This window comes from Falco peregrinus, chromosome 15 (assembly GCF_023634155.1).
Source record: "Falco peregrinus isolate bFalPer1 chromosome 15, bFalPer1.pri, whole genome shotgun sequence".
Classification (NCBI taxonomy): domain Eukaryota; kingdom Metazoa; phylum Chordata; class Aves; order Falconiformes; family Falconidae; genus Falco; species Falco peregrinus.
The window spans coordinates 3,866,944-3,892,234 of NC_073735.1; the positions used below are offsets into that span (position 1 = coordinate 3,866,944).

The following is a 25,291-nucleotide window of genomic DNA, read 5'->3' on the forward strand; positions in this document are numbered from 1 at the left end:
GGTTTTTACAATTAATTATTTGGAACCAAATCAAACAAACAAACAGACAGAAGGCACAGAAAGGAGAAAGCAAAGCAGAGCCAGGGCGCTCCTGCAGCAGGGCACAAACAAGGCTCCCCCGCGCCTCCCAGAGCCACACAACCCATCGGAGCCAGCACAGGGGTGGTGTTGGAGGTGGGGGCCCTGGTTCCAGTTTAGGTGCTATCTCAAGCTGCTTCCCCAACCTTGGAAAAACCTCTTCGCCTCTCCTTGCTTTACCGCCACCCCTTCATACCACGACCCATCGTGCTGTGCCGTACCCCAGGCACCCCTCCCTTTGCTCCAGCAAACACTTGAAGTGCAAATAAACTACAAATAAGCGACTTATAAACCAGGAAAGCTTTTTGGTGAGGTCTTGGTAGGCTGGGGCACTTGGGTGGACCGCTAGCATCCCCAGCCCTGGCCTTCCCTGCTACCTGAGGGCTCACAAAGGCATCTGCCAGACCTCAAACGAGCAGAGAGCAGAGCGGAGGAGCTTTTCCACCCACATGGACAGCCCGGGAAAGGGCTCCTGAATATTGCACGGAGGGTAAGCAGCTCTCCTCCCCGCTCGGGTGGAGGCTGGGTCCCCAGCTGAAGCTCTTTGGCCTAGTTTATCTCCTCTCTTCCATGATCTTTCTCCTTTTTGAATGCTTCATTTCAGCACAGGTATGCGAGGGGAGAAGGGGAGGTAGGGAACAGGGAACCATCCTTCCTTTTCTCCGCTTTTTTTCCTTGCATTTCCTTCCCTCTCATTTGCTGTCGCAGCTACGCTCTGTCTCTTATCCCCAACCTCCCTCTCCTCCATGCCCTCCCTACTCCCCTTCAAGACAAGGTTTAATGTCTTTCCATCTCTTCCCGGGTAAATTGCAACGAGCCTGCCGGCTGCTCGGGTGGAACACGCTGTTTTATATGCACCATAAAAGGAGAGAACTCTGTAAACAATATTATTTTTAATAAAATCCTAGGCTTTGGCAGGCCAGCTGCTTTTGTGTCTGTCTTAATTTAATCAGACGATCAGCTCTCTCAAGCAGCAAGAGGGAATGAAAAGCATTAGCAAGGAATCAAGGAACTGGTGAGGAAGAGACATGATTTCCATCAAGTGCTTTCTGGCCCAGTGTGTCGCTATGTGAGCGGGACCAAGTTTTCGGGAAACGGATTCCCAGCCTGGCGCATCCAAAACCAACTTTGTCAAGGTGCAGAAAGGACACGAGCACACCTAGGCAGACAACACTCACCCTACGGTGCTTGAAAAAGAGCCATACAGCTGGTACGGGCAATGAACACACACAGGGCTCGCGATATTTTCACTTACAGCAGATCACTGTGGCTGTCCCTGGGTGCTGGCAGGTCTCCCAACGTGTCCCACGCTCCCCAGGATGGGAATCCTGCCCGGATCGATGCTCCCACCACGCTTGTACCCAGGTACAACCATCCAAAACAGCACCCATCAGCTCCCTGCCCACAGCCAAACCCCAAACCACGCTGGCACGCCCCATTTGACACCTCAAAATTCAAAATCACGTCAATACAGTGAAAGTATTAAGGATGAAACACTAAATCCTGCAGACATCTCCCCAAAGATCCAGCCAAGGCTACAGCATCATCAGGAGACGAGCGTTCTCCAACGAGCGGTGAGGAGGAAATGATGTTGGCAGCTGGAACAAGGGCAGAGGGAGGACAGCCCCAAGCAGCCCTTGACAGGCAGCATCGCAAGCAGCAGCTGAGTTTGAAAGGTATCACTTACAGACAGCAAAAACCTGGCAGAAGCAGCTGATGTCGTGACGCTTCTGTTCTTCAAGACCAAGCAACAGCCAGCGAGCATCTGCTGCGTGCAGTCAACTCCCTTCCTCTTGCTCCCAGCCCTCACAAGAGGCTTCGCTGCCAGCAGGCTCAAAGCTTGGCCATGAAGTCCTCAGAGCCTAAACCATTGCAGATGTGATCCCCGCCTCCTTCTCCTGGCTCTTTTTTTTCATCTTTTCATTATTTTAGTATTTTTTTTGCCACTAGAACAGCCTGGAGCAGAGACCAGGACTCCCCTGGCCTGGGAGCAATCAAGAGTTCCTCTGCTTCCACTCCAAGCCACAAATCCTCCAGAATAGAGATCCTCAAAAATACAAGATAATAATTGCTAATTACAGACACAAAGTAAACAAATTAATTGATATTTACTTGTTTACCCAGTTACAAAAAAATGTTAATCACTTAGCATGTATTTTTAAGATACTAAACTGTGCTAAGGCGCAGCCATAAATATCACCAGTAAAGCAAATATGGTGCTCAGCACTGCAAAGGAATTAAAATCAGTATTTAATTACAAGAAATCGCTCGAAGTTCTTCTGCTACCATTAATCACTTTCAATTACGAATGTAATTATAAGTCATCTTTTCTCTTTGGGTGGTCGCTGCTGGGACCTGAAGCGGTGACCCTCTGCTCCAGAAGAAAGCACCCCACTTTGCTCACCAAAAGACAACTCCTCTCTGACTGAGCTAATGGAATCGATCAATTAGCGCCTTTCCAACACTCCTAAGTGCCAAGGGCATGCAAACAAGGAGCGGGTGATGAAGAAGACCGAGTTACTTCATCCCCTTTCGCTTGCACAGATTTTTACACTACCCACCCGCCAGCAGCACAAGAACAGAATCAGGGCTACCGAGATAGATAAATCGATGTGAAAAATATTCCGTCCTCAAATCATTAAAGGACGAGACGATAATGTTATCTCTTGCTACAAGGCAAATCAAAGCCTAGAGACTTCCCCCCCTGCAACACGAAGCTTTTCAGCAGGGACACGTGGCAGCTCGACTCTGCGCAGGCAGAAGAGCAGTGTTGGAGCGCACAGCTGAAATTTGCCCCCCTCCCCGCCTTGGCTTGGCTCTTCCCCAGCCTTCACCTTCTCTGGGGCAGGCAGTTACCAGCCAAATCGACTCTGCCTGGGCTGAGCTACGGTCAGCATCACCTCTCGGCAGTGCAGGATGCAGCGTGCTCGCTGCGGAGGTAATTTTCAGCTACGGATCAGCTCTCGGGGGTATCTGCATCGGGAGTCTGCAAAACGTAATTAAGAAAAGCAAACCTGTTGGCAGTAAGATCTAATTTGCTTTATAAGGGGGGCAGCACTTGGCTTCTGGGGGACTTGCAAATCAAAAAAAAAAAAAAAAAGGCGCTGAAAAACTCCCCCTCTGCTGCATGCTCAGCCTCCACCACCAGTTCAGACTTCGCTCAAGGAGTTCGGGACAGCGGAGCTCAAACCCTGACCACAGGCAGTCAGTGAAATAAATCAATAAATCCACACATCAGGCTGGACGAAGGCTGCCGCTGGCAGAGCATTTCCAACCTGGGACACCAGTGCCCTGATAACCGTAACGCTGCTTCTTGCTGCCTTGACTCCCCCCCAAGTCCATTTAGCCTCACAGCCTGCTTCTGGCACTGCACAGTACCAAAGACGACCAAAACACAGAAGACAACATGGAAAAAATCAAACGGAAGCGCTCCCTTTTGGTTCCCTTGGCACTTCTGCACAGGGAATGTGATTAGACTGTCCTTATCTTGGTGGGAACAGTTGTTAGCAATAATGAAATCATCCAGTCTTTCTTTTTTGAAATCCAGCCACATCCTTTGGCTCCAGGAAACAGGGGCAATGACATGTGCTGTTTTCATAAAAAGTCACAAGACAACATATTTCATTGCAATAAATTCCCTTCCCTCAAGTGAAGAGTGAAGGAGAGAGATTTCAAGGACGAGAAAAGTTTCAGCCAAGAGAAGGGGCTGATCTGAACTTCTGCCCATCTGACACTTCTCACGAAGCCAGCTCTTCACAACCTGAAGAAGGCTGGATGACGACAACACTCGTTGCTTTCTTCTCTCTATTTGCTTTTGTCTCACCTCCTGCAATGGTAACAGGAATCACCCGTTGAATTTCCACGCTGACATGAGGTCCAACACGATGAATTTCTGCTGGGAAAGCCCAGCCTCTGGAGGACAGACACTTCTCTCTCAGCGTTAGCCAAGAGTCCAGGGAGGACTCAAGCCAAAACCTCCACGTGCTTCTCCCAACAGAGACTTGCGGCCAGCTGGGAGTGGGGAATATGCTGGCTAGGCTGTAAATCTAGCCAAACCGCATGCTTGACCCTCACCTCATCCTCCCTGGGCTCTTCCACCACTTGGTGTCAGGTCCAGACTGAGACCCATGCTCCCTGCCAGGTGCTTCTCTCCACCAAAATACAACCCAGCATCCCTGAGAACGACTTCTGCATCCCAACCAGCGCGTTGCCACCCGTGCAGAAGACACACATGGCGACTTAGCGGCTTTACACCTGAATTAACCAGGCGCCGTCCCCCCCCCCGCCCCGTGCTGTGCTTCCTCCTAATTAGCAGGCTGCATTTCACCATCCTCCCAGTACTTGGCCGAGTCTCCCCTTCCCTCTGCTCCTCGCATATTCTGTTCACTGAACTAATTGCTGAGCGCCTGCACCCTGGGTGTCTGCTGCTGTTGGAGAAGATTAGTATTTTTACAGAGGGGAAAAAAAAGATTAAAAAAAAAAAAAGATTGTGTTTTTTAAAGCAGATGAAAGGAGAGCCCAAGGAGATGTGCATTTGACTCTCAAACACGCTCCTTCAAGTCTCCCTCAGCAGTACTTAAAGGCGTTTCCAAAGCAAGACTTTATGAATGCTAAATGAACCCGGCGCCTTGTTCCTTTGCCACAAGAAAAGAAAAAAAAAAAAAAAACTTATCTTTTATATACAACATTTCCTTTATGGCTGACACTGTGCATCATGCATTGCTACTACCAGCCCCACTTCAGACACGACCGCTGACCTTCACAAAGTCACAGGGAGACCGCTGCCTCACCAGGCTCGAGCAGCGCGCTGCCGGGCAAGGGTCACCGATCTCCGCTGGATCCAAGCAGCCACGTAGCTTTTCACCTGCTGCTTTCCAGAAAGGGCAAGGTTAGAAAAACACAAACGAGGAAAAGTTGAAAGTCTTGTTTCAAATCGCTGTGATCTTGGAGGCCCCAACCAAACGTGGGACGTTGGTCAAGAAGTATCACCTTCCAGAAAGCTTTGGAGCTCAGTCAGGAGGGATGCAGGATGGGCAGGGGAATGATGCATCAAGGGGGAAACAGCAGCAGCCCAGCAAGACAGAAGGACAAGGGAAAAACCACACCACTGACCATCCAACCCTGTAAAACCACCTGTACCACCACCTCTGCTTCACTGAGGGCTGCTGGTGGGGTCCTCGTTTGCCGGCACGCAAACTCTCCCTGATTTCAAAAAGGGCAAGCAACCAGCACACCGATGCATCCATCATCCGAGCACCTTTGGCCACCCAGGTCGCAGAGTCAAGGCCACACACCGCTCTTGCAAACTGAGCCAACAGCACAATGCAGTGCCAAGACTGCCCACCGCCCTGGCTGACAGCCTGCTCCCCAGCTCGGGCTCACCCTTACCGAGGATTTTCCGCAGGACCGCTACCCGTCCCTACCTGTGAAACAGGGAAGAAGTGCGCTTAGCTTCGCACAAAACACTCTGGGCAGAAGCTGATCCACTCTCGGAGGAGAGCACCCACCCAGAGGAAGCTTTGGGAGATTTAATTAGCTACCGTCTGTGCTGTTTGAGCTTGTTAGGTGCTATATAATTGCTAAATATTATCATCTCTGCAGGTACAGCAGTTTGTTAGGGTAATGATAATGATTGACATTTCCCTGGCATCTTTCATCCCAACCAGATCCCTCTACTCTATTATAAAACACTGCTCTGCCTTGGTTCTCCATATGTCTCCAAACTGTCAACAGGATCATAACTGGCTCAGTGTTGCCAAAAGAAATAAAGGCACGAAGTCACTTGTGCAAGTTCACAGGACGTTACCAGAAGCAGAGCAAGGATCAGTTCAACTTTACGCTCAAGAACGCAAGCTGCACAGGTATGCACGTGGTACAGAGATACACAGACTCTACTTCAACAAGGACATGGAGCAAAGCTGCAAGAAGCAGTCCTGTAAGCCACCGCAGCACTCAAAAACCTCCCTAGTCCATCCCCGTTCCCCTCTCCTGACAAGCCAGCAGTACGTACCACAGCCCAACCACCACTTTGAACAATATATTCCAGGGACAGCAAAGCAGAGGGGCCATGGAGTGATTAATTAGAGACTATCAGTTTGGGATAGGTCTCTAAATTCTCATTAAGTCAGGTGCTGAGGCATCGCACATTAATCCAGAACATTTCCCCTTCGGCCCAAACAAATAAATAACTCTTGTATAATTCAGGGAGAATTGGGTGGAGCCATCTCTCCCCCTCTTCTCTGTCTCTTTCCAACCAACCAGTGAATAAAACATCGCCCGCAAATCTATTAGGCTAATTTTAAATCCTGACAATTTAGCAGCACTTCAGCAAGATAAGAGCCATTTATTAAAAGCCACAGTTCATTAAGCCAAATGCTGCTGGCGTATTTACTCAGAGAAATGGGGCTGGGCTTGGCTCTCACCAAGACCAGAAGTTCCCAAAGCAACAGGAGCGATCCCGTTTCACCCAAGAAGAGAGACCAGTAGGAAACTTTGCCCACCCTGAACCCAACAGGGCTGCACGTGCTTCCCGCTGAAAGGGCTGGGTATCGGCGCTGCCTCACCCCACCCTGCTGAGCATCGTGTGGCTCCGAAGCAGGAATCATGGGATGCTCCAAAGCAGGAGTCACAGGATGCTCTGCAGGTTTATTACCTAGGGCTATGAAAAGCTTCCAGGAGCTCCATCAGAGCAGCAGCTCACACGGTGCCATGCCTTGCAGCAAGCTTCCACGAAGCCATGCACCACCACACCGGGGACTGCTCCCAGAAGGATCAAAAGCAGAATACGGATCAGGCACACACCACTTTGGACCCGTTCCTGTTAGTGGCAAGCACAGATTGACTTCAGAGCAGGGACAATCGCTTCTACAGCGAGCCAAGAGAGGGCTATTTAAGAGGAGCTGTTGCTTGCCAAAAGCTACCAGATTGCACCCGGAGCTTTCCTTCCTCCAAGCTGCCACCTGACATCTCCACTACGCCCCTTTTGCTCTGCCGCCGCATGGGCTCCCGGAGAGTCTGGGGCTGTGACAATGACAGCGGGTGCTTTGGGACACAGGGAGAGAACTCGGGGCTTCCCATTTCCAGGGTGGCAAGGGGAAAGAGGAGGGGGACTCAGCACTGCCAGCAGCCCTGCTGTTTGTGAACCATCATTTTTGTTAACCTTCATGAGGGACAAGTTTGACACTCCACCCAAATCAAGCTGCTGAGGGGCCACGACAACTCCAACCGCACGTGCCCACCTTCTGCCAAAGCAAGTTTTCCCAGCAAAGACGTGCCGGAGCACAACCTGGCAGAGCACACATGGCCCTGTCAAGCTCTGCTCCCCTCCAGGAACCGCTTGCTGCACAGTTCCCTGCCGTGCTCGGGTCTCTGCAGGTACGGAGCGATCGCGAGGGGCTCAGTGGTACCCGAGGGATGGAGCCAGGAGGGAAGGCGCAGTGCCAACATCACTGCGAGGAGCTGGCAGCAGAGGGCAGTGAAGAAATCCCATCTCGCAGAGTTTGTGAGTGTAATTCATTCCAGCGGGAGACATCCAAGAGACTTTATCAAGTGCAATTGTCCCACTGCGCCTTTCACCTGCACACACTTGCAAGACAGTCTGGAGTCACTACAGAGTCTCCCTTTACAGTCAGAGCTGAAAGGAGCATTATAAAGGTGAATTAACATTTAAAAAGAATGTAAAAAACCCAGAACTGTTCTAATGATGATTAATGGGAAGCTATAAGGGAGGCCGTGACCTCCTAGTGTCATTAAATGGATTGGCAGGTTTCTGAGCATTAATTATAAATAGCCACAGGAGTTTGAGTGCTTAGCAGAATGATGATAAATCCATGACACAGGCAGAGAGACAAGGAGCCAGGAGCACAGGAGAACACGTGCCTGCATGTGCACACACACACATCTCAGCACGCAAGAAAACAGCGGTTTGCATGTGTTACATGCAGGAGAGAAAGCAAAAAAAAAATGTGGAAATGAGTCCATCTGAGCATGCTTCTGTGTTTGGGTGGATAAGAGGATGGAGAGTGAGAGAAATGGGCAAATGATAAATTAGGCCTTGCCAGTCAATCACATTTTCTAAATGCTTTATATCCCAAAAGCTATAAAAGCAATATTCCTTTCTGGCCTTATTGGAGCCATTTCTGTAAGGCAATCACATCTGTTTCCTCTGGGATTTAAGCTGAACTATGCCTTGGCGCTTTTTTTTTTTTTTGCCTTTTTTTTTTTCCTCCCCTTTCTATTTACTCTCTAGCCTGCTACCAAAGAAGGGTCAGCGCATGCATACAAATAGGGAGGAGGAGTGAAAAACAAACAACCCCGAAGCAGTGGCCAGCGGCGATGAACAGACAGAAAGGGGCTGCAAAACTTCTTCAAATCCCCCAGCCCATTAGCAAAGCGATGGTTGCAATAATCAGGGGCCGTCTGGATTTCGAATCAGTCTGCTCTTCCAGTTAATGCTTTCTTTGCTTTAATGTGCATTATTCCACAATTGCATTGAGATTATGTAGAGCTGCATCCCAGGGCACTGCTGTGTATTACCTCGGATGTGCCGACCCGCCCAGCCTGCCTGGGATTTGTAGCAATGGGCATCACTGTGCCGCTGGCAGCTGCGCTGCTCTTGCAAGAGCCCTTGGAGAGATGCTCACCAGTAAAAGCCCAAATCCCTCTCTGAACACAGAGCTGCACAAGTGCATTTGCTCCACGAGGCAGGAGGAGAGTTTTTGCAGGGCTGTGAAAACAAGAGTTCGTGGCAAAGAGGATCAGCAAACTGTTGGAGCCCTGGGATTGCAGGTCTGAATAAATACAGGGGATGAATGGAGCCAGGACCTCAGCCTCATTCATGGTCTCTCACAGCCAACCGCACCGCCTGCGCAGGGGGAAGGCCCCTCTTGCTGCCAAGGAAGAGAAGAAAAGGCTCCGGGTGACATGCTGGAGGGGCAGAGCCCCAAGCCTGGGCACCCAGACCCCCCCACAGCTCCCAGACCGGGCACAGCCCTGCACCAGCAGCCGCATCCCACCGCCCAGCCCCGAGAGCAGCCCCGCTACCCAGCCACGGGGCACTTCCATTGCCATTGGGATCCCCGTTTCCTCCAGGATTTTGGCCAACTGCTCCTTCAGCTTCTGCCAGCTTTATGGGGAAGCAAAAGCACAAATCAACCCCCCCTCCACTGAAATTAAAAACATTCCCGTTTCCATTTAGATTTCAGTACCGTCTCCCCGCCTGGCTCTTCCAGGGGGAAGCATCATTTCAACTGACTGGAAAATGGTGGTGAAGGAACAGGTTCCCCATACAATTTTCTTCATATCCTATTAGTTGCAATACAATTACAGTGAATACATCAATTCTTAGCCCCAGCAGCTCCTAGAAAGAGCCACCTATTAAAAGCTGGCTTATTAATGGAACTGTACATCCAGGATTAATCGGGCCATGTTGGCCATTTCCATTTCTCACTCCACAAGTGCTTTTGTTTGCTTAATAGGCTGAAGTAACTTGAGAATGACACAACTTAGAGCTTCCCCCATTTGCTGTGCATATTGCCAGCAAATTTAATACCACTTTCCTCTCCGGCATTGCTCTGGGATAAAACCTGGCACGTACTGCCAAGGAAATCCACGCAGCAGGGTGAGAAGGATGAAAAGGGCCTTTCTGCCTTTGACAGAGCCCACAGGAGGAGACCCCGATTTCTCGAAGGCTTTAAACCCCCACAGAAACTTGCAACACCAAAAAGCCAAGAGCCAAAGCGAGCAGGCTGAAGTAGAGCCAGACTAGCACCGTGACATCACCCCACAAGCACTTTGGAAGCCTCCAGGCACCCCAAAGAGCATCACCCCCCACCCAGCCAGGCTTGAGGGTCCCCCCCCATCCCTTCCCAGGAAGCCCCACCAGGTCACAGCCCCATTCCCGGCCATCATCCCCAAAACCAGGACCACTGTCTCTCAGCACAGATATTCCCATGGCAGCAAAGTCAATGCATGTTGAAGCACGGTAATATAGTATGACTTTTCCCTTTAATGGAATTTTTCTAGCCCACTAGGAAAAAAAAAAGACTCCATTAGCCATACTACAAAGGCTCCTACTTATTAGTATTTTAGAACAGCAGCAAAAACATTTCTTGAATCTAATTATTGCTGACAAATATGAAAATTGAAATCAAAGTTAAATTTTCAGCTACAGTGCCTCATACGGCAGCAGCTCGCTGGCTCCCAACTATTGCATCAACACATTTATTCTGCTGAGAAGGCTGCAGAGATTGGGCCCCCCCCACCCCCTCCAGCCCACCCCTCCATCTTCAGGGGCATTAACTCTGACATATTCATCTCAACAGCCGGGGCTGCATAACTAACTTCATGTTTACCAGTCACACGCAGCCAACAGATCGGAGCAAGGCTCTCAGGGGCTGTAGAAGGAGGGAATAAGGCTTTTTTTCTTTAAAAAAAATATTTTTATTGATTCCAACTTTGCTCTCTCCCACCCCCTTCCAACCTGATCTCAAGAAGGAGGCGCTGGGTGATTTTAAATTCCTCAAGATAGAATATCTAGGAGGGAGGGGAGTGTGGTGGGGAAAAAAAAAAGCCTCGTCAACATATTTCCTTTCTCCTACCTCCCCCCAACATACTGTAAAAATCAATCCCCTTTGTCATTTTGCTCTGCTTGTGTGAATGTTTAATGGCTGTCGAGGGAGATAATGATTGCTGCTAGGAAATTCATTTCAGATTTGCTATTTATAAAGTACTTGGTGCTCAGGTGGGAAATTAACATAAGGAAGGGGGAAAGGGACCGAATCGGGGGAAAAAAAAATAAATACGCAGCAGGCGAGGAGGGATGAGATGCTGCGAGGCTGGCTGGAAAGGACCAAGGCCCCAAGAAGGATTTGGATCTGTTTCCATCCCTCCTGGGACAGAGGGAAAAGCCTTGCACAGAGCGGGGATGGCCATGCTGGGGACATCGGGGTGTCCCCAAGCACTGCCACCCCCTTCCCGGCAGGCACCCCTGCATACAAGGGACACAGAGCCGGGGCTATTAGCCCAGCAGCTGCTGGCTGCCAAAGCCACCAACGCTCCACACACACCATCAGCCAAAAAAACTCACCACCACCACTATTTGAACCCCAGCATCCTCTCCAGCCTCCCACCCCGGACCCTCACCCCTCCAGATGAGCCACAAACCTCCTTCAAGTCCCCCCCTCCCCACAAAGCCCAACAACCTGTTGACACCGATTTGATTTTTGAATCCCGGGGAAATTCCCGTCTGTGATACAGTGGGATCCCGTACTGCCAGCGGTATGCATGCTGCCATTGAGTTGCTAATTCCTTGTCTCAGAAGTTGCTTTTTCACTTTCTGATTTTTCAATAATAGGCTTGGTATGAATCCCTTAAGCTTCTGAAACAAGCTGAAAACCGCTTTTCCAGCCATTTACATAAACACAAGTGGATCAGAAGGAATAATCATAGTTTATGCATTATTTGGGGGCTTTGGAGCCGGCTGCTAATGTGATGTCAGGTTTTGAAGCCCAAAACGTACAATGGGAAGCAGTGATGCGCAGAAAAGCAGCGCAAGAGGTAAACAATAAATAATACAATTTTTTAAATATTGGCTTCAGTGACAACGCGGTTTTGGCTTCGCCACTGCCCCAGCCTCTAATGGATCCCGCTCCTCACCAGCCTTGTTCCAGAAAGGGCTTCATTAAGAGAGATGTCACTCACGCTAAATCCAAATTCACCTCTTGCCAGCCAGCTCCTGTGCCTTGGCCCACTATCAAAAACCCCGGTGCTGGCTTTGGGGACTGACTTCACACCAAAAAACCAAAAAGCCCTCCAACACAGGCACCCTCTGATCTATAAATACCATCTGTCCCGCAGAAAGGGAATAAAAGCTAGAAAACAACCAAACCAACCCAGGAACTTAGTGCTATTCATTAGATAACTCCTACAAGAGGAGGGGGGGAGAAAAAACCCACTTAAATGGCAAGTTAATATTACAGTATTAATGAACCTTGCTTCGCTTTAAGTGCTTGTCATGCTTCCAACGAGGCAGGTCAGATTTGGCTTTGAAACCAGTTCTTTAAATCAAGAATGCCATTTCTGGCAAAATCGAAACATTAGCAGAGGATCTGTTTTGAAGTAATAACAATAAAAAAAATATCTAACAAGGGCTCGAAGACTCCAGGCTCTTTTGATACTGCTGGAATACAGCCTTTGGATCTCTTTTTTTTTTTGCTTGAAATCACAACTTCGTACAAAAAGCTTCTGCAAGCTCCAAATCAGAACAAAAAAAAAAATGCTTCAAAAATCAACCCTTATTTTCCCCATACTTTGCTTTCACTGGGAATTTGTGATTTTTCTGTTTTATTCCATTTTGGAATAAAATAAAAACCACACTCTGCTTCATTTCTAATATTACACAATTTCCTGTGGCATTTCCTACTGCTTCGCAGCTGCTGTGTCCCATTGCAAGTTGCGGGAGGATGCAAACTGGCCAGGCGGGCTGAGCATTTGTGGGTTCACAAGCTAAACTTAGAGCTTCACAGCGCTGGGCGCCCCACAACCACACAGCAGGGGGCAAAAGGCCCCATTTTCAAGGGAAATCCAGGTTAGCCGGACCAGACAAGGGAAAAAAAACCTGGCTGGTATCTTCATGGAGCGCATGGCCAAGCCAGGAAGGGGACCACGCAACCAGGCCAAACTGTAGCAGGACCCACCTCCCAGTCCAGGACCTCCACGCTCACAGCATCTTTTTCTGCTCCCTCCCACCAAACCCCTGCCAAGCAGCCGCTCCCACCCCCCCCTGCAAGCCATCCCCGCCGCGGCTCCAAGAGCAAGCACTTGGCATGAGCCCTAGCTGGCTAGGGGGCTAGAGGTGCCCTCACACAAGGTGCTGAGCACCCTCGTGCTGGGATCCACCCACCTCCAGAAGGTCCTCAGTGCTGACTTTTGAGCCTGGCAGCTGCTACACCGCTCCATCCCCGTGGGATGGCAGAGGATGCTGTGCCAGCTTCCATCACCGCCTCCCCCGTGCTTTAAAGGAAATCCTCCAGCCACCAGTAATTTATGCACCTTGGGTCCCCCGGATCCTGGCTTCCCGCTGCTACAAAGAGTCTCAGAACCGCCGCTCCCTGCTCAGAGGGTCTGCTTCGGCTCCCCCTGATTAGTAAGCAAAGCATGCAGGAGGTGGAGGAGTCGGAAGAAGGGAAAGCAAGGAGGGGAGGATGCCAAGAGCCGAACACTGTCTGTAGTGGGAACAGTCAACAGGACAAGGGGGTCAAGAGGTCAATTAATTTACAACAGCTTTCAGCATTGGACATATTAACTGTAAGCGCATCAAAAATCCATGATATCCTTCTTGGCGGGAGATAACAGAGCACAGCGGAGGCAGCACCTCTGATTTATTATTAACCAAGAGCAAGGTGCGTGCTTTGGGAAGGAGGAGGGAGGCAGCTAGCTCCTCCAGGCTAGTAGCCACAGCTCCAAACATGCTGGGAACAAGGGGTGCGTGATGCCTGGAGGATGCACCAGCACCCACAAAAGAGTTGGAGGCCCCTGGGATCAGGGTGCCCCAGGGGGTGCAGTGACAAAGAGCCTGTCCTTTGTAATTATTTCCCCCCCCCAAAAAAAAAGAAAGGCTACTAAAGGCATAGAAAGATTCATGTGCGGGAGTGCAGGATGCTGGCTGAAGATGGGAGACAGCAGTATGGCTTAGACTCCCACTGCCACATCCTAGGATCTGGCACTTTGCTCATTTTGGCCCCTATTTGAAACCAAGAGCTCAACTCCAAGTCCGAGTTGTGGCTCCAAGGCAGCTGCAAGCCTTTGCCATGAACATCTGAGTGATCATGTCTGAGTCCCACCGAGTCTAATGGAAGATTTGCCACTGCGCATCAAAAGGAGCACTACCAGCAGCCCCGGGGGAAAATTTAAAAAAAAATATCATATTTACCCTCTTTAAAGCTTTGCTCTAGTAAGGCATCCTCTCAACTGGGGAACAAGCAAAGAAAATTTTGCCCTTTCCTATTATTGAAGTTTGGAAAGATAGATGCAACAGAGTTTATTTTCTGATCCCCATGGCGAGAAAGATACTCTCCACGTGGTGCTCTGCAGGCTGCGGAGGAAGGCTGGAGCCCACCTCTGCTGTCTGACTGCGAGTTGCCTGGGAAGCAAGCTGGTGAGCTCTCCCCCTCCACCTCCACCCTGGTTTATCACAAAAAAACAGCAAGCCCTGCTTGCTAGCTTGACCTAGATCTGTCAACTGATCAATTTTTTTCCCCCATAGGGAAAAATAAAATGGGGGGGGGGGGATCACAATATGGATATTTTTAAGCAAAAGCTGCAAGAAAAATACATGAAGCAGACACTTCCAATATTGAACGCACTCATCTCATGCTCAGATCAGGGCTGACACAAGAGTAAGACAGAAAAACCATTAGCCAGGGTTACTGTGGTCAAAATGCCTGGACAGATTAAAAAAAAAAAAAATAGCTTTTGCTGAGTACTAGGACATCCTAGAACTGGCTGCAGCCTCCAGAGGATCCAGCACCACCAAGCCCTGTAAAACAGGGATGGTCCCCATCATGCTTCAGAAGTTTAGTTCTACCAGAGTTTTGTTTGGGTTTTGGGGTTTTTTTGGTTTGGTTGTTTTTGGTTGTTTTTTTTTTCCCCTCCAAACTCACAACTACCACCTGATAATTTTCTGCTTGTCAAACTCCTATTGACCTCCTCCAGAGAAGCCTGTTGGTCCCACCCCAGATGTGGGGACTGGCCCATACCTCCTTGGCCATGCAGCCCAGGTCTGCTTCATAGGTCTGCTTCATTGGTCTGCCCCACGTACCGGCAGAAGCCACCTTCTTCACGTCTGCATTTTAAAGGCAATAAGCTGTTGCATATCCTAAAACACGTGGCGGTGTGTATGGGACCTCACACATCTCTCTACTCCACCACCGGGGCTCCTAAAGCTACTGCAACTCCAGCACGGACCAACTCCAGCACACCTTATAGCATGGTGTGGTGGGGAATGTATCTCATTACAAACGAGAACGCTTGGATAAGTTCTCTCCACATACGCAGCACAGAGCAACCACAAGTTCACTCCTCACTATATTCCGTCAGCCCACTGCCACCAGCACCAGATCAGTGGAGGGATGCTCCCAGGGAAGCATGAAATGAAATGCATGAAAACCCCCACGTGCAACACCACGCACGGCACCCACAATGAAGCCACCGACCAAACCAAGATCCCAGGCACCAACCCAGCTGTTTTAGGTGCCATCCCACTTGTTTTGCACACCACCACCTGCTTCCAGAAGCATCTTTCTGCTTGGGTTCCCACTTACTCTGTGGAGTCTTAAAAAAAGTGCCAATTAATGCCATGCAGTGGCCTGATTTCCAGAGGTGCTGGATACCTGCTTACAGCTTCGGTTAAAGTCAACAAGAATGACAGATGTTCAGCAACACTCCAAATCAGGCCATTGAGTAACCAGAGCGCATTCCCCTCCTTTTATATACTACATATAACTGGGTTATCTAATCATGTAGGTATTGATTATTACCGTTATTATCTATTAAATAGCTATTTTCTGCTGTTGGGGTGAATATCACATTTTATTGACCTGCACGGTAACTATTAACCACCACGAAGCCACATCTAATATTTTCCCGGGGGAGCAATAAATCCGGGTACTCACAGAAAGATGTCGATACACATAATTTTTCTTATACACATTCATTAGCACAATTACCTCCTTCCACTGCCAAGTCTCCCCTCCCGCCTCCACCGAGAAAGTGCCCTCCCAGGATGCATACCCCCGACCCATGCAGTGCTCCCCAATCCTGCCCTTCCCCAGGGGGAGCGACCGACCATCCCCCCTCCCCATGGATGCATCTCCTGGCCAGATCCAGCCTTTCCATCCCATGTCTCCAGTTGGGAGTTATCTGCAACCCAGCCACATAATTCTTTTGGATGAGGAACACTCCGTGTATGATGTTGACATATGCTATTATTTTACATACCTATTTCAGTTTGCATGCTTATTAGAATAAGGTCTTTATGCTAATTTGTAAATCAAATTCCCATAATTCTTGGCTTACTGATGCTAAAGGCCCAGCTAAATCTTCTATGACCTTTTAGCCCGGTTAATCCTTTTACGCATGGTTGAGTGAAGAGTTTTCTTCTCTCTTCCACTCCCAAGCACCGAGGTGGGATTTCTGCACAAGTCCTCCTCTTCCTCAAGAAATCCAGGTGGGTGTGAGTCAGGAACACACAAGACCACCTCTCTACTTCAAAATATGGAAAGAAGGAAGCGAAAACACCGCTGCTGGGTCCTTAAACACACTGTAGATATTCACTGCTGCTGTTTAAAGAAAAATCCTACAGAAGAGATACCGCAAACACAATGAGAGCTGTGTTGCCAAATTGCTGCTCATCTCCCAACGCTCAGGGCTATCCCAGCCCTCTGCAGCCTTCCTCTTCCCAGCTCCTTCCCCCAAGCCATGGCTGGGTCCTTGGCTGGCTCTGCCCTTCCCACGTGATGCGATGGACACCTGCATCTCATTCCCACGGAGATGCAGCACCCAAGCAAGCCCCCTCATCTCGCTCTCTAGCACCAACACCCCATAATAAACAGCTCCCTTGGGAACGGTAGCATCACCGGGCACCAAGCCAAGCTGGACCTTTCGGGCCTCAGAGGGCTCCCTCCAAACAGCTACGACACAAGAGCTCCTGTCACTGGGGCATGTTTCCAAAAAAACCCAAGAGTGAATCTGCAGAACTTGGAGGCCCTGTGGCTGTTTGCACAAACGTGGATGGTCAAGCACTTCAGAATTATCCCACTTCATGCTCCGCTTTACACTCAAGTATACTCACAAACCACTTTTCTTATTGTTTGCTTGGCTGTAAATAGGTAAATGACCTGGAGTATTGATAAACTGCTGCAGAGGGCAGCACAGATCTCTTGAGCTATTTGTAGTAGATTTGTGCAAAACACGGTCTTCCTACACGACAATAATTTTCGCATTTTCAAACACAAGCCAGCTCTGCTTTGGTATACCAAGCGCAAGAGAAAAGTTAGAAAACAAAAAAATACTGTGGCTATCCAAAGAGTTCACAAAGCAGCAGCACCGTACTGCTGGGATTTGGCATGCTGGATATACTGCCTTTGTGACTGAACGACCCCCCCCCCAGATTCTCAAAACTCCCTTAGAAAGTTTTTGCTAAAAAGCAAAATCACTTCTGCTAGGTAGTTTTAAAAAAATTAATGACTCATTTAAATACAATTACGCAAGAAAACCTCCCAGGGAAACTCCTTCCCTCTGACAACCCAGCACACCCAGCTTCTCCCAGCTCAAAAAAACCTAAACTTTTTTGTGCAATGCTTTGCCCAGCACCCCACAGTTCAGCCCCTAGTCCCCCCGAGACCATGGCACAACGAAGCTCCCTGCTTTTTCCCCACCTCAGCTGTGACTCTGTGACTTCTGGCACCCACACCAGATCCCTGCAAAGCAGGGGGCTCGGGGGATTTTTTCCTTGGGGAGGCAGGGCAATCCTCCCCACAGCTATGCCGTCTGGGAGAAGAAAAAAAAAAAAAAAAAGAAGAAGAAAAAAAACCCCCAACTACTTTCTGATCTGTAAGCTTCGATGGGAGGAGAGAGAGGAAGCATGAGAGATGACCAGAGGCAGGGAATAGGACTGCAAGGAAGCCCAGTCAGGAGCCAAAAAGCAGACATCCAATAAACAAACAAATAAAATAAATGAAGCACAAATTCTGAGCAGGAGAAACAAGGAAGGGAAGGGCAGCTTTACCCCCCTCCTGGGGAGCCCCAACCTTCCACCACCCCACCTGGGCTCCCCACAGAGGCAGCAGCACAGGGGTTGGGGGTCCCAGCCCCAGGGACCCCCCTCGGGAGCCGGGGGTGCAGGGATGCCAGCATCCCAAGCAGCAGGAGCAGGAAGCAGCAAGCCTGGGAGAAGGAGAGAGCTTGAGGAGGGAAAGAGGGAGGAAGGCGAAGAGGAGAAATGCCTTGGCGTGTGATGTGCATGCTAAGCAGCCCGTGCCGGTCGATATGACAGGGGTGGCTCTCCGCAAGAGCGGGCCCAGCCTGCCCAGCAGAGAGAACTTTGAGCAGAGATGGTGGCTGCCCACCTCCCCCTGCCCCACCAGCCCCCTGCCCCACGTAGCCAAGGGTTTCACACCCCACCGGAGGGCTGCTGCACAGCACCTCAGCTGATGCGGGATCCAGCAGGGCTGATTTGGACATACGGGTGCCCACACCCTCGTCCCCAGCCCTCGGTGGGCACCGGGGCAGCACAGAGGGGCCTGGCTCCAGCAGGTCCCTTCCCCCCCCACTCCCCGACCCCGTGCAGGAGGCTGCATCCAGCCCCCCCACGGGTACATGCATCCCCCGCGGGGTACATCCAGCCCCGCAAAACCCCGGGTACCACCCGCTGAGCACGGCCCGCGGGAGCATCTCCCCTTCCCCGCCGGAGCCCCGCGCAGGATGCGCCCCCCCCCCGCCCCCCCAGTGCAGGATGCGGCCCCATCCTCCCCTCCCACGCAGGGAACCCCGCTCCCACAGCCCCTCCAGATGGCTGCGAGGAGACTAACGCGAGCTGACAGGCTCGGTGCTCTCAGCCAGATGGGGCTGGCTCCTGCCCCCCTCCTCTCCCCCCTTGTTTTTTTTGCTCTTTTTCCCCCCCGCCCTCGCACAGCGCGGGGTGGGGGGGCCTCGCGAAGCGCCATCCCCCGGGACAGGGGGGAAGGCAGCCGTGCTCGCCCGGGACAAGCTGGACAAGGACTTCCCAAGTCCCCAGTCCAGCGGGCAGGAGCCGGGGCTGCACCCAGTTTTTGGGACGACCTTGCAGGCAAAGCAAAGGGTGCTGGCGGGGGGGTGGGCTGCACAGGCACACACACACCCCCCCGCACCCAGCCTGTTGGATGCGCTGCTCCCGCGGCAACTAAGTTGAGATGGCAGAACCGTTCGGCACCACCACCCCAAAAAAATATAATAAAATCAGTTGAGGAGGGGTGCTGCGCCATGGGAGAAGTGTGTGCCCCCCATCCCAGTGCACCGCGGGGAGGGAGCACGCACCGGCAGCTGCCGCCGCACCGTACCCGCATCCGCACCCCCCGCAACTTAGCGGCGGGCTGGGGACCCTCTCCCAGCTCTATCCCCGCTCCGAGGGGGGTGTCCTCACCCCATCCCAGCCCCCCCTCCCCCGGCAGGGTGCTGCCGTGGGGCCGCGCACCCTCCGTACGCTCCGGCTGCATCCCCCCCCGCAGCATCCCCCGCAGCATCCCCGCCCGGCCCTACCTTGGGAGAGGAGGAGAGCGGCCATCCCGGCGAAGATCACCCAAGAGACGGGGTGGTGCATTTTCGCCTGGGCCATGTTTCACCGCGGGCTGCGATTCTCTCCCCTCCTTCCCCACTCACTGCCTGGCGGGGAGAGGTTTAAAATCCAGCGTTTCCCAGAGCAAAGCGCAGGAAGGGGGAGGGAAGGGGGGGGGGGAAGGAAGGGGGGAGGAAAAAAAAAATGTAAAAAAGCACCGCAGGGTGAGGAAGGAAAAAAAAGGCAAAAAGGAGGAAAAAAAAAAAGGGGGGGAGGGGGGGAAGGGGGGTCGGAAGGGGTTGCAAGGTGCGAGGGACGAGCGCTGCCGTGCCCGCCGCTCCGGCCCGCACACGCCGCCCGGCTGCAACACGCCGCCGGCCGCGCAGGCAGCCCTGCCCCGCGCCGCGCTCATTGGCTGCGGGGCCCCCCCCCGCACCGCGCACCCACCGCCCCCCGCAGCCGGGACCCCCGGCAGCCGGGACCCCCCGCCGGCAACGGGCGCCTCCCTCGCCCCCGCAGCCGGGACACCCGGCACCCACCTCACCCCCCCCGGCAGCGGGCACCCCCCACCCCACAGCATCAGGTACCCCCCGCCCCCTCCGGCACCCACCAGCATCAGGCGCCCTCCCCCGCCTCCAGGAGTATCACACATCCCACTTCCCCTCAAAGGGTATCAGACGCTCCCCTCCCCGCCACCCCGGTACCCATCAGCATCAGACACCCTTCCCCAGTATCCGACATCCCCCAGCATCCAGCACCCACCAGCATCAGACAGCCCCTCCAGCATCAGACAGCCCCACCCGCACCCCCTCCAAGCATCCAACACTCATGGGTATCCTCACACGCACCCCCAGCATCCAGCACCCACCAGCATCAGACATCTCCGTCAGCACCCGACCTCTCTCCAGCATCACACCCCCCCACACATCTGCACCCCCTCCAGCATCCAACACTCATGGGTATCCTCACCCCTCCTCCAACATCCATTCTGGGGGGCTCCCCTGCCACCCCCATCCCAGCACTGCACCCCCTGTGAAAAGGGGGGGGTGAAAGCCCCCCCACGGGGTGACTGCAGCACTGCCGTGCCTCAGTTTCACCACCTGCATGATGATGATGGGGGGAGAAGCCTTCATACATCCCAAAACGTGCTGCGCCCAACTCTGCTTTCGGGGGGGCTGGGGAGAGGCCAACAAGCCTCCTCCTCCTATAGGGCTAATGCCATATGGAAATTGCTCTAAAAGCAAATTTAATAGGGAATAACTCAATTTGTAGCAGCAATCTACTTTCACTCCAGATCAAAGCCTTTCTCCCTTGTGCTGTCGCCACGCTCATCTGATTCCTCACGACCACCTCCCGCACCAAGCAGCATCGGGGCCACTCGCCCCCTGCCTAGCCTCAAACACATTTGTGTTCACTCCTCACCACGTGCCAATTTTAGTGCTTATTTCACAATGGAAACAAAATAGACCTTTCTCCAACTCACAACACCTCCAAAACCACCCCTACCCATACCCCACCCCAGCATCAAGAGCACAACACCAACATGCCTACATTGAAAGGGTCCTCAAGACCAAAACCTTAAATTTTTTTCAGCGTTCATCCAACATTATTATTACTACAGACACTGAACCCCAAGACTCCTATTTGACACAACCTAAATAAATAGTATCTTGTTAAATATTCATTATTTTCATTAGTGGTAAGGATGTCTCATTTTGTCACTCGAGGTGACTCACAGCCCCTTAAAACAACATTATAGGCAGAAAAAAATGACAAAGAAAAAAGAAAAAAGGTATCTTGGCTTTTTGTATTTATTCCTCCTCGGAGGCTTCCAAACATCTGAGCTGTTCACTTTGCAATTCAGAAGATTTGGCTGCAAACTCCTGGAAATCCAGCTGTGTTTCTCTCCCTTCTATCACTGCCGCCCAGAGAGGCTCCGAGTCAGACGCCGGCGGGTCACTCTGCTGCAGAAAGGTGACAAAGGGCAGGTGCCAGTCCCTCTCCCACGGCCCCCTCCACAGCTCTAACAATCCCCACATCAAAAGCTGGCGGCTGAGGGACCGGCAGCTTGGGTCAGATGTCCCCAACAGCCCTGTTGGACACTTGCAGGTCCTTGTCCCCAACCAGGGAGATGCACTTCACCCATCCTCAGGCTTTCCCCAAGAGCTCCACTGCTGTCACCCGTGAGTTTTCATGGGGGTCTTGCCAAGACACCACTGGCGTAAAGCTGCTGCTTGAGGCAAACAGCTTTCAGCCCTCCTCCTCCTCCCCCAAGGCTTGCTTCAAACCATAGACCTCAAGGAGGTCCAACCACCCCAGAGCTCTCCACCATCATTTTATGGTACAACCTCCCAGCGCCTGCATCACTGCCCAGCTCATTAGGGTGGGAAGAGCTAACGAGAGCAGTACCACTAACGACCCAGTCCTGGGCTGCACACAAAATCATTTAGGTTGGAAAAAGACCTTTGAGATTATCAGGTCCAACCTTTAACCCAGCACTGCCAAGTCCATCTCTAACCCACGCTCCTAAGCGCCACAGGCATGCATCCAGCGCGATATTCCTCGGGAAGCTGTGGGGGGTGTAGTACCCACTCCTACCCACCTCGTGATGTTAGGGCTTGAGCTGTTCCTCATCCACAACCCTGCCGCTGCCCCAGCCACCCCCAGCTGATACATTTTGGATGGAGATGCTTGGGAAAGGGTAAGGATTCCTGTCTCTGTCACATCATCTCATCCTCTCCACCGCTTCCCCACTACTCCATCAACACGAGTTACCTACAATAACGCCAGATGCCACATAACAATTTCTCCCACCTTTTTGCAATGCTTCTGAATTTGACCCTGGCTGCTGAGCCAGCTAGCGTACTTACAACAGCTGGAAGCAGGCGATTAGGTTAGTTTGGATTATTACCTAGCCATTACGCTTTAAAAAACACAACTTCCCTGTCTATTTGCCTAAGCAGAGAGAGCACTTTATAAGGCGGCCCTATGCAGTAGCCGCTCTTCCTCCAGATTTACTCTATGCATTATTAATTCACCCAGCGCTTGTTCTGAGCACGTATATTTACCCGGTGCACCAGAACAGCTCTTAAGGAGCCTTTGGCTTGTGGCTTTGTGGAACATCAACTTTTCATGTTGAACAGCAGGTGATGTTCAACAGAACGCCTTGCAATAAATGCCTAATATCCATTACACTCATACATATCTATGTGCCGGGCTGATATGAACATACCGATAGCAGGGCTGCACTCCCGAGATAGGGGGACAGGGGGAAAGAAGTTATTCATTGGAAATCACACATATATATGGTGTTAAACAGGGATGCCAAACCTCCATGCATATTGAGCTGCAAGTGTCCCCTTTTGGCAGACATTTCTGCAAAATTTTACATGAGGTTTGGGGTTGGTTGGGGTTTTTTTTGCCCCAGATCTGAATAGAAGACCAAAATACAACACCTTAGCTAAAAGTCTGCAGGGAGAAAAAAAAAAGTGACATGCTGCTTTGAAATGAAACCTCTAACTGGCTCTAAAAGGAGCGTTGTGACCTTGCTGAACAGCACTGCATAATTTTTAATAGACATTTTTTGCTGGAACTGACATACTCCCAGGCGTGGTTTTATTCCGCTAACATTTTTCCAGAGGGAAATGCCATGTTTCATTGGATTTTTTCATCATCCCTACATATACATACCTATAATTACTATATGCATTGCAATAGCGTTTCACATGCCTTTGTTAAGATCCTGGTTCCATTATGTTAGTCTCTGTATGTATACCTGGTTAAAAACCCAACCAAAACACAGTCCCTCCCTCAAGATCTTCAAGTCAAAATAAACAAGGCAAAGAAAGGTATTGAGACAAGAGCAAATTATTTCTCTTTTTAGGGCTAGAAGAATAAGGCTTGGAAAAGCTAAGTCACCACATGAGGTCAGGAAGGGAATTTCCAGCCATGCCAAGAACCAAACCAAAAAAAAATAATCTCCCAAATCTTAAGCAAAGGTTGCAGGACTCGCCCGCTTCCTCTTGCGGCGTTTCCCCACCCCAGGATACTTCTGCTCCCAGTTTCACCAGTACAAGGTGAGAGTTAAGGGAACGCTTCTACCAGCTATACCACAATATCAAAGAGAAGGAAAAAAGGGTGTTTTGCACATAACTTAAATGAGGGATAGTGACCGAGGGGGGTGGAATCTGCAAAGCTTAATCAGTGCCTACGCCAGCATCTCAAAGGCATCTCAGCACCCCCGTGCCCTTGTGTGCACAGGACACATGGAGCCAGACAGACGAGTGCCCACAGGCAGCCGCTGTGCACGTGAATGCCCGGCTTTGCTCCTTTAATTACACCTCCTACGGGTGAGAAAGATAAGCCCAAATGGAGTGACTGCATGAAGGGAGGAAGCCTATAAGTTATTCATAAGTTCAGGCTCAAGCTCCTCTCTTGCTTTCACTCCATGACACCTTCAAAACATATTATTCATCTATTTTTTCCTCCTCTGGGAAGAGAGATGGTAATTGTAGTAAATATATCACTGCCAAGTCATCCTTGCAGCCTCCGAGCCTGCACGGTGCTAGGGGTAGAGATCCAAGACGGTGGCCGCTGTCGAGACACTTTGGGATGCCCAGGCTCTGTGAAGGACATCCTCACACTGCCAGTGAGCAAACCTGCTGGGGAAAAACCCCCACCCAGTCCATCACCAAGGCATTTACCATCCCAATTGCCTCAGGTGGCAAAAAAATCAAATTTAAAAAAAATCAAAAAAAAAAATCAAGCCCTACAGCTCCCATCACCCCCACCCCACTTTGGATGAAAACCCCATATTCCCCATCGAGCGCTTGCCAACAGCTCCACGACAAGTTGAGCAGCAAAGTTTCCTTCATCCCCACCGAGCTTGGACCAGGACTGCTGTTTTAACCCCAGCCTGATTGCATGTGGGCAAATTTTGGGCTCCATTTCTGGCTTGCAAGGGGGAAGAAAAAAAAAAAAAAAAGCAGCCACAATCACCAGCAGCCCTTCCTGCAAAGCACCTTTGGAAACAAGAGCCACAGCAGAAAGGTTTTGTTTGCCCTCTCAAGGCTGTTCCAGACAGAATAATGCTACTGCCAACTGAAGCAGCTCTCCTTGAGCTCGAGAGGTTAGTTTTTCTGAATGCAGTGACACAGATCCTCATCTCGGCCCCATAGCACAGAGGATTTGTTGTACTCCAGTGCAAAAATAACCCTGAAAACAACATCTATGGTCACACCATGAGGGGAGGGCTAAGGCATCGGCATCAGGCGCCTGGGAGAAGAGAGACGGGGCATGAATTTTATTTGTCCTCGATTCCCAGGGAGGTCATTTACTGCAGTGCCCCTGGCACTTCCCCAGCCCTTTCTAGCACATTTGATTCTTGTGAGTTTTCTTAATCTCATCTCCTTCATTGGTTATTGCTCCTGCAGTGCTGAACTCAGCAAGATCGCTTCTGTTTAGAGAAAGATTAGCACCGAGTACATTAAACACGGTAATGCCATGTTCTACGGGGCACTGGGTCACCACCCCAGCTCCAAACGCCCCGTAACACCTTCCCGAAGCGGGTGCTTTTTGCTGCACCAGGTTTTTAGCTCACGTCTGCAACACCTAATGCACACCAGCCTCAGCAGCAGGCTCTCCCAAGCAGCGCAGCACGTCGCAAGGAACAGTTTGGAGATAAAAAGCCCAACCCAACAACCAGCAGCTCCATTAAGATGGAACCCGACAATCCTTACAGGTTCCTTCCAACACAAGATATTCTGTGATTCTGTTCTATGATGGCAAATTACGTGCTGGGGGAACTACACGATCATCACAACAGAAAAAAGGGGTGGATGGAGAAAGGGGCTGGCTCAGCCAGACAACGTGCCCACCCAGCAGGGAGATGGCACCCTGCAAGAG

The 25,291-nt window shown here is 51.0% G+C and overlaps 1 protein-coding gene across 1 annotated transcript in view; it reads right to left on the reverse strand.

Moving 5' to 3' along the window:
- The window catches only part of LOC101920004 (protein CEPU-1), a 352,441-nt gene extending 332,703 nt beyond the window's left edge, over positions 1–19,738 (reverse strand). The window contains 1 exon segment of the mRNA XM_055819404.1: positions 19,372–19,738. Coding sequence (XP_055675379.1) covers positions 19,372–19,447 — 76 coding nt within the window. The 5' untranslated portion in view covers positions 19,448–19,738.
- Between the last annotated feature and the right edge of the window lie 5,553 nt (positions 19,739–25,291).